Source organism: Falco punctatus (genome assembly GCF_963210335.1).
Source record: "Falco punctatus genome assembly, chromosome: 6".
In the NCBI taxonomy this organism is placed as follows: Eukaryota; Metazoa; Chordata; class Aves; order Falconiformes; family Falconidae; genus Falco; species Falco punctatus.
Window position 1 is genome coordinate 90104463 of NC_137585.1, and position 14038 is coordinate 90118500.

Here is a 14038-nt window from a genome sequence, read left to right on the forward strand (position 1 = left end):
ATTGTAAGGGATCACTCGAGTGGCTGTACCTTTGAAGCCATACTTACTTCTTGGGAACTGGTATTATGTGCTTTGAAGTACTGAAGGTGAAGGTAGTGTTGGGAGGATTCCTGTTAAATGAGTGGAGTACCTCACTACTCTGAGCAATAGCTTTTCCTATTAAACTTAAGCCTTAGTAAGCTGCTTCGTCTTACAGAAATTCTGAGTGTGTCCCATACTTTGTGGTTTTTGACACACAGCACAGAATCTTATCTCCAGCCTTGGCATACAGAGAAAGAAGTTTGCAATTGTGCAGGTAATCAAATTAGGAAGGGAACAGAGGTCTATGAAACGTGAAGGTCTATTTTCTTTTTTTGTTTGGGATTTTTTTTTGGTGGATTCTTTTTGGGTTTTGTTTTTAGAACAAAGGGAACCAAAACCACAATATGAAATATTTACATGCAAATGTTCCATTAAACCATAATTACTTAGCAGTCCGGCCTGATTTTTATAGATATTGTGTATTGTATAAGATTAGTTCATCTAAGTGCCTCATAGAACTTTTTGTGTGGAAAAGAGGAGTAACAGGGGTGATGGATGCATGAAAGCATCCAGCCGCCTTTGCAGGGCAGGATTGTAGCAAGAGTGAGACAGTGGTTTCTGTAGTCTGAAGCAAGGAACTTTGCACAACTGCTGGAAATTAATGGATTATGAGAACTGAATATGCTGTACCCATTTATTTCTTATTGTCTTCCATATTTTTCAGGGTTCACTGCCAATTAATGAAACTGTTTGCAAGGGGAATTGAGAAAAACTGTAATGATGAAGCTGCCTACAGCCAGAGTAGTGTTGAACAATCACTATAGACATTGTTCCTCCAGTGGGGAGAAGAAAACATAAAAGCTCAAGGAAATTGAGTAAATATGCATTTTAGTCAAATTGACAAGTATTTTAAAATTTTAGATTTTTTTTTAATGGCTTCAGTATAATTTCAAGCATCTTACTGCATTTTGTCATTTTTTTAAAAACATTGTAATAATGAAAATAAATCTTGGAGCAATGTAATCTAAGTTACGTTAGAAAAGAGAGGATTGGTGTATATATACGTATTTATGATGACTGAATTCTCTGTGCTTTTCTAGAGAGCTAATTTAGGAGTCGTGTTGCAGTAATATATAAATGTTATAAAACATTGGTCTTTCCATAGTCATCAAACCAATATATCAGGACAAGGTATTTTCAGTCTCTAAGAAGGCATTTCCTGATGGGAGCGTTATGTAGTTGCATGTGGCTTAAATGCTGGACAAAAAAAGTGGTTTTTTTATAAGTAAAATCTTTCATTTTGTAATTCTGACTATACCTTGCAACTTATCAATGCAATTCAAAAACACATTCCTGGCTTTAAGTAATAACAATAATGGTTTAGGAATACTTTGAAAAATAAAAGCACATCTGTATACAGATGGTACCTTATCTATATATTCTATTTACAAAGGTTTCTTTGCATGATGCTTTTTGGGATTAGAAAAGGTTTTATGATGTCTTGGATGATACCAAATAGTACACACTGCAACTGAAATGTCTTGCAAGCAACTTGCAGGGATAGTTAGATAATAACGGGAAGGAACAGGCTAAGGAGAAAATATCTTCTGAAACACCAGCAAGTTTTAAGTTTTTTTAAATATCTAAAATTACCATGCGTGAAAAGCTTCCCTCTTCAGTTCACAATTCTTTGGAGATTCTACTACATATGTTAAAATGTCTTTGCAAAATAAGATGTTTGAATGTTAAGTTTAAAAATATGATTTGATGCTTGAAAGTGTTTTTTAGTAATTTTTATTTAAATATGCAATAATTTGTTTTGTGAAGTCAAGGGAGGAAACTGGCATCTGATAAATCACAAATTCACTGTGCTGATTTGTTTTTATAGCAAAAACCCATTAGACTATCAGATGTAGCTATGGAGAGATTATTTAATTTGTGTATGGATTTGTGTATTGTGCCACATACATGTTCTGTGTGTAGGCTTGGGGCTAAATTTTGCTGCTGTTGTGCAAATTTATTCCTGTTTGAGGATCAGAAGTTAGCCCCTGCTCTCTTCTGTCTGAAGTGTGTAGTTCTCTTTAAAAATTTTATCTTTTTTTTTTTTTTGTCTGAAGAGCTAATGATTCTCTATTCATGTGTATTTGTTGGCACTTCTGTCATTCAGCTTGTATTAGTTTCATGTCTCTTGTGTATTTGGTCTGTGTAAGCCATAGTGATTAGTCATTTTATTACCGAAGCACTTGAAAATTGTTATAAATGGCAATTTTTTTCTATTGAAATTACTTGCATTCCATTTTTGTGTAGTATCAAAATGGTGTGCTACATCTTTGCTACAAAGTATTATTCATACTGCTCTATATGACAAAAAGCACTTGCAAATTATATTTGCTTAAAATGTAGTCATACAAAGTTTAGGAGCTGTTCTTTGTTTATATAGTATTTCAGAGAAATACTATAATATCTTTCCAAAAGTACTGCTGTTTACTTTCCTTGTTAACGCAATGGGTTGAAACGTTCATTAATCCAATGCTTTTCAGACATCTGTAATATGTGTTATGTATACTGTATTTTTAAAGCCGTGTTTAATAAGTGAAATAGTACTTTTGAACCAAGAACCCCATTTAAAATGAGATTATGCGGTTCTTAAAATGCAAATATTTTTTGAAAGTGTCATTTGTTTTAAAAGTTCTGCGGTTATTGGGGTCTATCCATGAATATTGTGAGAGAACACAGACTTCAAGTTACTGTAATTCTTGTGCAGGATGTGATGGTGCACACTCAGCTTACCAACAGAGGAGGGCATTTATGAGGCATTACAGCCATCCAGATCATGTTTTCGTAAACGAGAACGGGAGTAAATACTAACCAGCTCTTTCCATTGGTTTATTAGCAAGTTGTGAGGCCCTTACTTGAAAAACGGAGGCTTAATCTCATTGTGAATGTATATTGAAATGCTCTGAATATTTTTAATATCTGGAACAGAGTGCTTGGTGTTTCCAAAGAAAGCTGCCGTGAAAAGCCCTCTTCTGAGAAGCAAGCCACCAGAAAAGGAAGAGGAAAGATCATTCTGTAGTATGGTAATGAAGTGTGAAGTAAATAATAAAGGCGTTGCAATGAAAACATCTTAGGAAATAGAAAAGCTGCATAGCTGCGTTTTGAATAATTCTATTTGTAGCATATTATACTAGCAAAGTACCGTATGTGAGTTGTGTGACATGTCCAGCTTATTTTTAAGAAGAGGGCCATATAAGTAATGTTTTAATTCTAGGTTTTTTTCTCTGAATGTAGCCTCAGTATGGAAACTATGTATAGGAAAACCAAGTTCGAGGTCGGTGGTTTTTTTCCCAATCTTGCTGGCTTCAAGATTAGAAAATGTGTTCAGTTGTATGACATTAGGGCATTTCATTGAAAAAATAAAGTATGTCATACAGCAATACAGTGGTTTTTTGGTTTTTTTTTTTTTTCTTTTCACAACTTCATTTGAAAAATATCTACCTTTCTTCAGCAGAAACCTGGCTGAAGTGTGCTCAGTGTAACCAGCGTGGGCAGATTAAACTAGGTGGAGAAGTAATCCATAAGTTTTCATCTGGGTTGACCACAGCTCTGTAGCAAGTGTGAGTGTGGACAAACACTGAGGGAAGGAAAGCCACTAGTGAAGCTGGACTTACACTAAGACTAAGCAACTCTACCAAGGTAAACTAAAGATTGAAGCGGGGAGAAAAAACTTATAATGCAAGTATTTAGAGTTGCTTCTTATGGAAAAATCTAAACTACAAGAAGTGAAAGAAAACTACTGTTCTGAGCATCAAATACACGTTATACGATAAAGAATATATAGTAAATAGGTTATTTTTAGAATTACATTGCAATAATTATTACAGAGGCAGTACGTATTCTAATAGGTAAAACATGTTCATTGTAGATGAACAAAGTGCGCAGAAGGAAAGCGTGGTTTTCAGAGGTAGAGACTTCTGTTTAAGTGTGTTGCGTTTATGTGGCAAGGTTTTGCCAGCGGGGGGGCTGCATGGGTGGCTTCTGTGAGAAGACGCCAGGAGCTGCCCCCATGTCAGACAGGGTCAGTTCCAGCCCGCTCCAAGGTGAGCCAGCTGCTGGCCCAAGCTGAGCTGATGGGTGATGTTGGTAGCACTTCTGTGACAGCATATTTAAGAAAAGGTAAAAAACGCTGCACAGCAGCTGTAAAAGGACTGAGGGGGAAATAAATAATAATAATAAAAAAACCAGCCCTGCAGCCATCCCCGTCAGTGCAGAAGGAGGCAGGAGGTGCTCCAGGCACAGAAAGAGATTCCCCTGCAGCCTGCAGTGGAGACCCTGGTGAGGCAGGCTGTCCCCCTGCAGCCCACAGAGATCCACGGTGGAGCAGACCCCCACCTGCAGCCCATGTCGGACCCCATGTCGGGGCAGGTGGATGTGTCCTGAAGGAAGCTGCAGCCTGTGGGGAGCCTGTGCTGGAGCAAGTTTCCTGGCAGGAGCTGCAGATGTGGAGAGGAGCAAATACATGAGCAGCTTTTCTGGCAGGAGCTGTGGGGGACCTGGGTGGGAGAAGTTCATGAAGGAGGAAGGAGCGGGAGAGATGAAGTGTTACCAATTGACCGCAGCCCTCATTTCTCATCCCCCTGCACTGCTCAAGGTGAGGGGAGGAGGTAGAAGAGTCAGAAGTGAAGCTGAGCCTGGGAAGAAGGCGGGGAGGGAAGAGGGGATAAGGTGGTTTTGGCTTTATTTGTTATTTCTGACTATCTGTTACTAATTGGCGATAAATTAAACTAAACTCTCCCCAAGTTAAGTCTGTTTTGCCTCTGTCTGTAGTTGCTGAGTGATCTCTGTGTCCTTATCACGACCCACGAGCTTCCAGTCGTATTCTGTCACCTTGTCCTGCTGAGGAGGGAGAGGGACAGAGCAGCTGGGCGGGCGCCTGACCGGCAGCCAAGGTCAACACACCACATGCCGTTATGCAATGAGGCAATGTTTGCAGGGAAGATAGCATGTAAAATCAGAAATTTCTGTGTCTTGCAATTCCAGTATTTCCCTAGAACTCCTGCCTTAATCCCTATGAAGTACATGAGTGATATGAATTCATCATTTTTATTCTCATTAGTCACATTGCTCTTATTTTGAATTTTCAACAGGATAGTTAAACACCAGTTAGAATCTGTTAAATTTACTTAAGTTGCAGTAAATGAATTCTGTCCATAATGAAGCAAGTCTCCCCAGACTTCTGTCTTACCAGCTGACATGCACACGATGTACATCTTGCAAAGGCTTATGCATGTTCTTAATTAATGTGTGACTAGTCCTATTAATTAGAAGGGGGTGGGGCATTCACTCTGCAATCAGTCATGCCTTTCAAATCCTCTGCAGTGAGAGGATTAACAAATTTTTTATTATTCTATTTCCTACTGTTGAGAAATAATATGTGCCTACCAATATTGCCAGCAAGAAGTTGTCTTCAAAAAAAGATGTTTGCTCCCCTAAGACTTAGATGTCTGAAAGGGTGACTTGCTCTTGTTGGTAGCTATTTCACCTAAAGTGCAATTTTGTGCCGTATTTCATAGTAATCCTCCAGCAATAAATAAAATGAATAGTTTTTTTTCTCTTTTTTTGTTATGTACGGAAGACTTCGATAGCATAGAACAGGGAAAAAATAGAAGGGGAAAAATAATTATTCATAAAGGAAAAATACTGAAATGATAACAGAGGTGATGCAAATTAAAAAATCCGTGGAGAACACATTCTGGAAAGGATGAGAGAGAACAAATGCAAAGCAAATTTTAAAAAGAAGAGGAATGAAAAAAGGAAACCAAAATACAGATACATTTATTTATTTTGCTGGAAAGCACTGCCCAGGCACGCGTACTATAACTGCACAGTAAAGCTAGCACTAAAGGTTTGAGTGGATTGCTAGAAGTTTGACTGTTTACAACTAGTAGACAGAATAAAAGGTTTATCACTGTTGTGAAGACATATGTTTAAAAAAAATGTTGTGTCATGCTCTGTATCTCCGCTCACAAACTTTACCAAAATAGCGGCAGCGCTAGAAGAGGTGTTAGAGGAGAGCAGCCTCTTGTAGCAATGTGCTGCATTCTGAAATGACTGTTCAGTCGAATCTGCCAAATATTTATTTTCCATGTTAATATTTAGCAGCTGTATTTAGGGAAGGGGAGATTGTACAGCAAGAAGAAATGCGAGGTTAGTACTTCAGTGCTGCTGAGGTTAAGGCGGTGGGTTAGCAACTCACACCAGCTAAGGGTCTGCTCCATGGACCCTGTAACATCAGGAGTTCCCCACGGAAAATGATTGCAAACAGAAATACCTGTGCTATTCCTGGTGCATGTTCGTGTAACCTATTCTTCTGAGCTTTCAGTGATGTCTATTCTGCAAGTCAGTTTAGCCATCACAATAGATTGCTTAAATATTTTTAAAGTTAGATAACTTTGGTTACTTATTTAACTGAATCTCCCTTGCTGTACATAAAGCATGCTTGCTCTGTCCTCGGTGGGCACAGAGAATAGCTCGTTGCCTTCAGGGGAATCTCTTACCTATGCTATTGTGTTCCCTCTCAGTCTTTTGTTCTTTGTCTAAACAGTATTAATATTCTGACAGAGAAGGGAAAAAAACCCCGTCAATATTCGAGCACATATTGATGTCAAGAAAAAGTGTTTGAAGCTGATTTCTGTTTACCACCAAAGAAGGGAGTCTATAGCAAGAGAGCTGGTATTGACAGGGCTGCTCTGAGAAAGGAATGAGCATCTGCATAAAGTCTTCAATCAAATCCGCCACTGTTAGTTCCTAGCTATGTTTTCACAGAATGCTGCCTGAAGCTCTGATGGGTGCATTTAGAGTAGATACCTCCCCCCAGCAATACCTATCATATAGATAACTACTCTGAGGGTTACACTGTGCTGCCCTGCTCCTAGCCCAAGAAGCATTGACCCAATAAAATAAGTAGATCTCGGGTGGCTGGAGCTTTCCATTTCCATTTCATCTCATAATGCTGGAATCTTCTAGGGAAAACAAGCATAACCTGAACACCCAGGTGTTGCTGTGGTTGTAATTTCCTACTAAAGGCTTTCAGAAAATCCTCACCAGATTGGTAGCGGAATCAGGAGTAAACGTAGGTGTATTCCCTCACCACAACAGCAGGTTCTGTTGTTTGTTCTCCTCTGAGCACAGGCAAAACTTAGAGCTAACAAGAACTTGCATTTTTTCCTGCATAAAAGAGTTTACAGACTCGGTGGAGGAAGGTGAGGTGAGGAGGAGCAGTCCTGCTGCTGTCTGTGCCCAGAGGAGTCCATCCTGAGGCTGTTACGGTGGGAACAGCGGGCAGTAATGCTTCCTCTGGATGGACTAGCGTGGAATGGATGAGGTGAGCGGGAAGATCAAAAGATCTGTGGCTGTGCAGACTCAGCACTCCGAACTCACCCTCCCAGCCAACAAAATGTTGCACTGCGCCTGTGTAAATTGCTCAGGTTTTGGCACTGAAGGCCATTGTTGTCTGCCTTGCCTTCATTTGTGCGAGGAAATTTCACTGGTCTGGGATAAATCTGTCCTGTAATACTGCTGTGAAAAAGCACAGCAGGAATTTATTAGCAGAGTAGACTGTGTTCAGTTTTTTTCACTGGAGCTAAAAGAAAGGAAAAAGGAGGCGATGAAAGGGTTGTTGATTCACCCTGTCCCTTACTGAAGGAACCTGACACAATGCATCTTAAATTACATGCGCAAGGGGAGTTGGGAGGCTACTGCTACTCGAATTGATTTCTACCAGAGTCCCTGATTTTTACCTTCCAACAAAGGCTACCGAGATACCAGAATTCCTTTCTCCACTTGGCATGGGTGGGGGCTAAGGAAATTAAGGCTATACCCATCTAAAGGCAGAAATAGTTGTATTTTAATTCCCTTCAGTCCCAGAACACAGCATCCATCCCTCAGTGGTGACAGCCAGAGCTTCCTGTGGAGAGGAAAATGCCTCCCCGTGCTCTTAGTGCAGGGCAGCGGTGACAGGAACGACAGTTACTGTGGGTCTAATGTTTCTCTTAAAGCCACTTGCGTGGGAATGCCTCTCTGCTGTCTTCGTAAAGAGTGAGAAACACACATCAGGTCACGACGACCCCTGCAAGTGCCCCTTCTGCTGGCACCCACTGATGCCTTAGTACCAGCAGGCCGTGGGCCATGTGAAGGTGAAATCAGAAGACATCCACCAGGAAAAAAAGTAGCCTTTACCTTTGAGCTAAGGCCACAGACATTTTAGCAGAAGAGGAGGTACTGTTGCCAGCGATGCAGTTTTTGTCTCGCACGCATGTTGAAATGTGTGCTGGGAAACGCTGGTACGTACCAGGAGAAAGGCGTGGGTATCCTCCACAGCTGTGCAGCCCATACTGATAAGCAGGAGTGGCCTGTACTCATCAGGAGCACTGATGTGCAGTACGTCTTGCAAAGGACCTCAGGCTAGGATGTGCTTCTCACGGACAAGGACCTCAGGCTAGGATGTGCTTCTCACAGACAAGGACCTCAGGCTAGGATGTGCTTCTCACGGACGGTGCTGATACAAGCCACGCTCTGCCTCCGGAACACCGGATTGACGTTGGGAGCAACAAACAACAGGGAGAACCGGGTTATACAAAATAGAGGAAATGATGGAGATCGTATTAATGTTGTCTGTAAGGGACTTGCGGACTGTGAACTGCTGTGCAGCAGAGTTGCAGGGGCTGAGCACGGCCAGCTCACTGAAGGCAATGCCCACTCACCTAGCTGAGGGTGGGGGCCAGGGAGCAAGTGCGCTGGCACTCCAGATCTTATGGCAGCCTTTGGCCAAAGATCTAAAAATTAACCACTTGTAGGTAGTTATGTCGTGCCAGGGAAGTTGAGAGGTTCTGATGCAAGCCCCAGATCTCTAAGGCATAGCAGGTCTGATCTCATGAGTGGTGACCTCCAGCTGAGCCATCCTCCCTTGTTTAAATAATGGCTAAGGCAGCACGACTCCTGAGATGCACTGGGACACAGTGTGGTGGCTTTCCTACCTAAAGCTCTCTTCAGCCTCCTGTTTGCTCTTTTCCCCCTCTCTGCTTGCACCAGTACCAGCCTGTTGGCAGCTACCAATAAGCAGGAAGAACATCGACACTGAGAGGTTACCACCTCGGAACCTTTTATACAGGGCAGAGGCATCTGTGGTGCAGAACAGTTCAGATGGAGGAGCTGAATCTTGTCCTTTGGGTTTGTGGCCCACGCCAGGTGGCCTGGATGTGGCGTGGAGGGCCCCACTGCTGCGAAGCAGCCCTCAGGAGTGACCACAGAGCAGCCCTACTGCTGCTGCCCCAGCGTCACAGCATATTTGTGATTGTGGGTATTTGGGAGCAGTTTGACATGATGAATTAATTGTGAGAAAGGTGTATTTCCAGGCCTTTTCATGTGGGTCTGCTGGAGGATATGCTCAACTCTAAATAAAAATCTCAGGCACATCGTTGGATGAAGTCTGAGACCTGTAAATAACATCGGATATTTTGTTGTAACCTCAATTTTCCTCTGTTCAGGCACCTGTCAAGGTCTTGTTTTTCTGTCTTGGCTGACACTGCCGGCACAGTGGTGTCAGTACAGAGAAGGCTTACCAACACTGAGCGATGCTCAACATCTGTAAACGACAGTGTTTCAAACATCACTAACTGGCCTACCTTGGCAGAGCAGTGTCGAGAGGGAAAAGGCTCTGCATGTTGAGTCTAAAGGATAATGCTTGAAAATGACACATCTAGGGAAAATTGCACACGCACAAGATTTGCCTTTGGGTAGAAGCAGATTATTTTGCATACAAATATGAGAGGATGGAGACAGCACAGATAACTCTGCCTACTGCACGTTGATTCAATCTCTGAACCTGCAGTCTACAGTTACCCTGTTAGAAATATTGCCACTAACTTTCAATAAGGAAAGAAATATAGCTTTGTTTTGGTTTTGGCGTCTTTGTATCACAAATCAGTGCCTATAATCCAGGAAAAGAGAAGATTATTTTTCAGTAAAACGTCGAACAATGCCTTTACATGCAGTTATATACGTCACTTGCTTTCTCCGCACCCTAAGCTGCAGTGGAGAGTTCTAAAGTTTAAATCATTTTATGATAATAAACTCTCTGGTACACTGTTTAATAATTCTGCATGTTAATGTAAATACTTCTTTATCTACCTTACTGCAGTGGCTGCTATTCAGCGTTTTCAATCTAACTTGGTCCTACAGCTCCCTCTACTGAAATTTATTTCTCTTGAAAATAACGACATTTCAAAACACAGCAGTCATTTTTAAGGTAGTCTGGCAAATCCGTTTCCTACAGTTCCCTATGGATGAGATCTGCAGTAACATGCTTCGGTTCAAATTATGTGTTGCTTCACACCAGTAATTTCTACTTTTATTTCTTTTTTTTTGCAGGATTCAGTATGATCAAATAGTGACAGATGCTGCACATCTTTTGTCCCAGACAACTGAATGATTTGAACAATGTCTTCATTAAAAAAGAGCAGAAATATAGGTTAAATAGGGGAAAAGTATAATTGTAAATGTTAGCATCTGCGACCCTTAGATTCTTGTTTATATACCAGCTTTCTCAGCTCAGGAGAATTTGCATATGCTGCAAGTGTGTTGGGCACACTACTGGAGATGACTTAAATATTTGTTTCCACCAAATCTCAGGTAGTTCTAGTGCTCAGTGAAGGAGAGTTCACTGTGCTGTGCCCTGAGCAAAAGTGGAAGAATGTCATAAAGAAAGAAAATAAGCTGACAGCCTGCAAGGGCAAACCACGTAATGCATCATTTTCGGTCAGTGCCATGGGGTGTAGGAGAGGCTGGGGCAAACCTGACCACATCTGGTGCTGCTTTTCCTCTCCCTGCCAGTTCCTGGCTCTTGGGCTCAGCCCCATTTGCTCCTTTCATGGCTGTAGCAGCATTTCTGAGTGTTCCAGGTCTCCTCCAGCTTTTCCTCTTCCTCACTGCTATCCTGACCTTTCACCATCCTCGCTGCTTTTGTTTACAGGCTCCTTCTGGAGTTCAGGTACGGTACTGTAGTACAGGCCCGATGAAATTTCTCTCTGTTCCTTTGACCTCCTTTGCTCTGCCTTTGGTACTCACTCTGGCTGGCTGCCCACTGCTCCTGCACACGGGCTATCAAGCTCTCCTCTATGTTATTTCTGTTCTGGAACTTTTCTGTTTAATTTTGTGATGCAGACTTACACCTGAAACAAGGGACTTACTTGTACATCTCTGAGAAGAGATGTTTGACATCTGGGCACGTCCTTGGGCACCCAAGTGTTTTACACTATAGCATACCCAAGCCATACTGATCAGCTTTGAGTTTGTGGTTTTGTGAGTGTTTTTCTGCCTGCATATTTGAAAATTCTCCAAAAGTCCTCTTACCAAGGGGAAATACTGATGCATAATAAATGAATGACAATAGCATTAGGAAATTATTATTCGTTACATGGAATTCGACTACAAATAAGTGCATATTCTCCAAGGAAGCATTTAAAAGCAGAGTATCACTGACATAAGGCTATGTAACATCACCATCGGAGTAAGACAGTGCTATATTCATATTTCTTTTCGGTTAAAAAAAGCACGTAGCTGTGAACAGTGAGCTTTTCTTACTTATTTCTACATTAAAAGGAATCTCCAAGGAAACAGAAGTACTCTGTGGCACTGCTAAGATGTTTGTTCCCTCTCTTAACCTTACAACAGCCATCTTTATTGAAAGCCTTTAAAAAAATAATGATTTCTTTAGCATGCTCAAGTATGGACAATATAAATGTCAATATTTATGCTCTACATATTTGCTCCTGTATAGCAGAGCAATGATGTACGTGTAAAAGCAATTTTGCAGAAAATAGGATAGAGTGATTTCAGCTCAAATGTTCCTAGCATTTCTTGCTATGAGCTGGCTTGTTTACAATCGGATCCGTAATCCACACAACACTCGATTGAAGTGCATCCTAATGTTTGTAACTGGATTTCATCACGAACCATAAGCTGTAAAAAGGAAAAAGGCTGTTCCTACGGCCAAAAGGGCTGTGCAGTCTGTGCTGCGTGTGAACGTTTTTTAAATTCAGGAGTATCAAGATCCCTGGGGCCTGTAGTGGAGAATGATGAGAGAGAACACAGCGCTATCAAAAAGGTAGCAGGAGAAGTACCAATCCCTCTGCCCTGGGGGGAGCAGTAGGGGAATGATACATAGCAGAGAAAAGCTCAGACTGAAGCCAGACCTCTGTGTGTATATCCCAGGTCGTGTTGAAGGCTCAGCCAGTGGCATGTTGATTACAACATCCAAAGTGACTGTACTTTGGAGCCTTTGGCATGCGACCATTCCTCTTCAATAGCCTTACAGAAATGTTTTGAAATTCAGTTGCTCCTCAACAGGGCCTTTGGAGGTAAGCACTATGCTGGACGCCAGAGGGTTTCCTCCTCTTCTGAAGGGCAAAGGGACAAGACATGAGCGTACACGTACATCTCAGCGGATGAAAATCAGCTCCTTTGAGTTTTAATAGAGCTCACCAGTTTACCGCAGGTGAAGATCTGGTGCTCTGCTTAGCTGATATACATGCTTAATCCAAGCACATGTCAGGAGCTATTGCACCAAAACTAAGAACAGACTTTGCATCTGTGCTGTGACCTCTAGAATTGTGTTCTATCAGCTCTGACAACGAAGTAACTTCTTATAGTACTTCAGTATACCCTGAACCAGAGGAACTAGAGTAATAGGAGGGTTAGGTTCATTTCCAGCTGGGTCTTGAGTAAGGCAAATTTGCATTTTCTATTGAATACACAAGCCCATCTAAACAGAGGCAAGGAGAAGACAGTCTATTGACATTATGTAAAGGCGGCATATCAGTTTAAAGGGTTCTGTTTGCCTAGAAGAGTGTGAAGGAGACTATTTAATTACCTGTCTAGGGTTGACAAAGATAAACACCCTGTTATTATTCTATGTATTTGCTTGTAACTCAATTAAGGATGTGTACTTAATTGTATCACCAATATGAAGAAATAAGTGTTAAGGTGTTTGAAAGCTAGAGGAAATGAGATGTCCCTCAAGAAACATGAAAGGTCAGGGAGCAGAGAAAGCAAGGAAGCATAAAATTATGGCATTGGTATTCAACTAAGATCAGAAGTGAAGGGCTGTGTTCTCTGAATTCCCAATTGTAAGGCTGAATTGAGGAGTTAACAGAAAAAGTGCAGACTTACAAAGCAGAGCGACACAGCACAGCAGCATGAACTAAATCAAACACGTCTAGCTGTTCTGTCAGTGCTGAAGGAGAGCTTATGTTCTCAAGTTGTTTCAGTTACACTGAATCATGCCTGACATATCTACAATATTTGCTGTCTTCTGTGTACAACACTCTCAAACGATAACATTTAGTGCATGGCACTAAGTGGTCAGCCTATTTCATTTTTCTGTTTCCCTATATTAATTTTGCCATTAAAAATACAGAAACAACAAAGGACGTGAGTTCTTAAGTCTTTTTAAAATCTAAAATCAATGCACGGGGCTGTCTGATCATCTCCCTACGTGTCCCTTTTAACGTGCTGTGTCTGTAGCGTGGATTACGGTGGTATTATGTCATATAAACTAAATAGGTTAGCCCCCACCCTCACCCAATGCGCATTAGCCCGAAGGTTTTTCATAGCAAGCAGAGGGGTACGCGGGGAGGTGCACTCTGTAATGCTGCCCCTCGGACACCCGCTGCTCCTGCCAGCATCAGCGCAGCGAGGTGACCCCAGCCCCCCAGCACCAGGGCAGTGAGAGGAGGAGCGGTACGTGCTGTACGATGATGCCCCCGTTACGTGGCCCCGCAGCAGGACAGCCAGTGCGGGCTGATGTCCCATAACGGCACCCAGAGCTGTCACTTTAGGAGCAAACTCAGGAGAGTAAGTCATGAGGTGTCTTACCGTTCCTGACTATTTTCCCTCTTTCTGTGGAATCAAGTGTTCTCATCGGTGCAAGTCTGAGGGGGGCAGAAAGCAGGCAGGGGGT

The 14038-nt window shown here is 41.9% G+C and overlaps 1 protein-coding gene and 1 long non-coding RNA gene across 5 annotated transcripts in view; one reads left to right on the plus strand and one right to left on the minus strand.

Annotated features, from left to right (window-relative positions):
* The window catches only part of CERK (ceramide kinase), a 39700-nt gene extending 36240 nt beyond the window's left edge, over window positions 1–3460 (plus strand). For all 4 annotated transcript variants that reach the window (XM_080392141.1, XM_080392140.1, XM_080392143.1 and 1 more), the window contains exon 13: window positions 746–3460. In XM_080392141.1, the coding sequence (XP_080248267.1) occupies window positions 746–845 (100 nt within the window). In that variant the 3' untranslated portion in view covers window positions 846–3460. The remainder of the gene's footprint in view (window positions 1–745) is intronic.
* On the minus strand, window positions 2092–13641 carry LOC308065767. Its single transcript, XR_013928914.1, has 2 exons — window positions 8547–13641; window positions 2092–8478 (listed from the first exon to the last, which is right to left on the minus strand). It is a non-coding gene; the product is annotated as an uncharacterized lncRNA (long non-coding RNA).
* Between the last annotated feature and the right edge of the window lie 397 nt (window positions 13642–14038).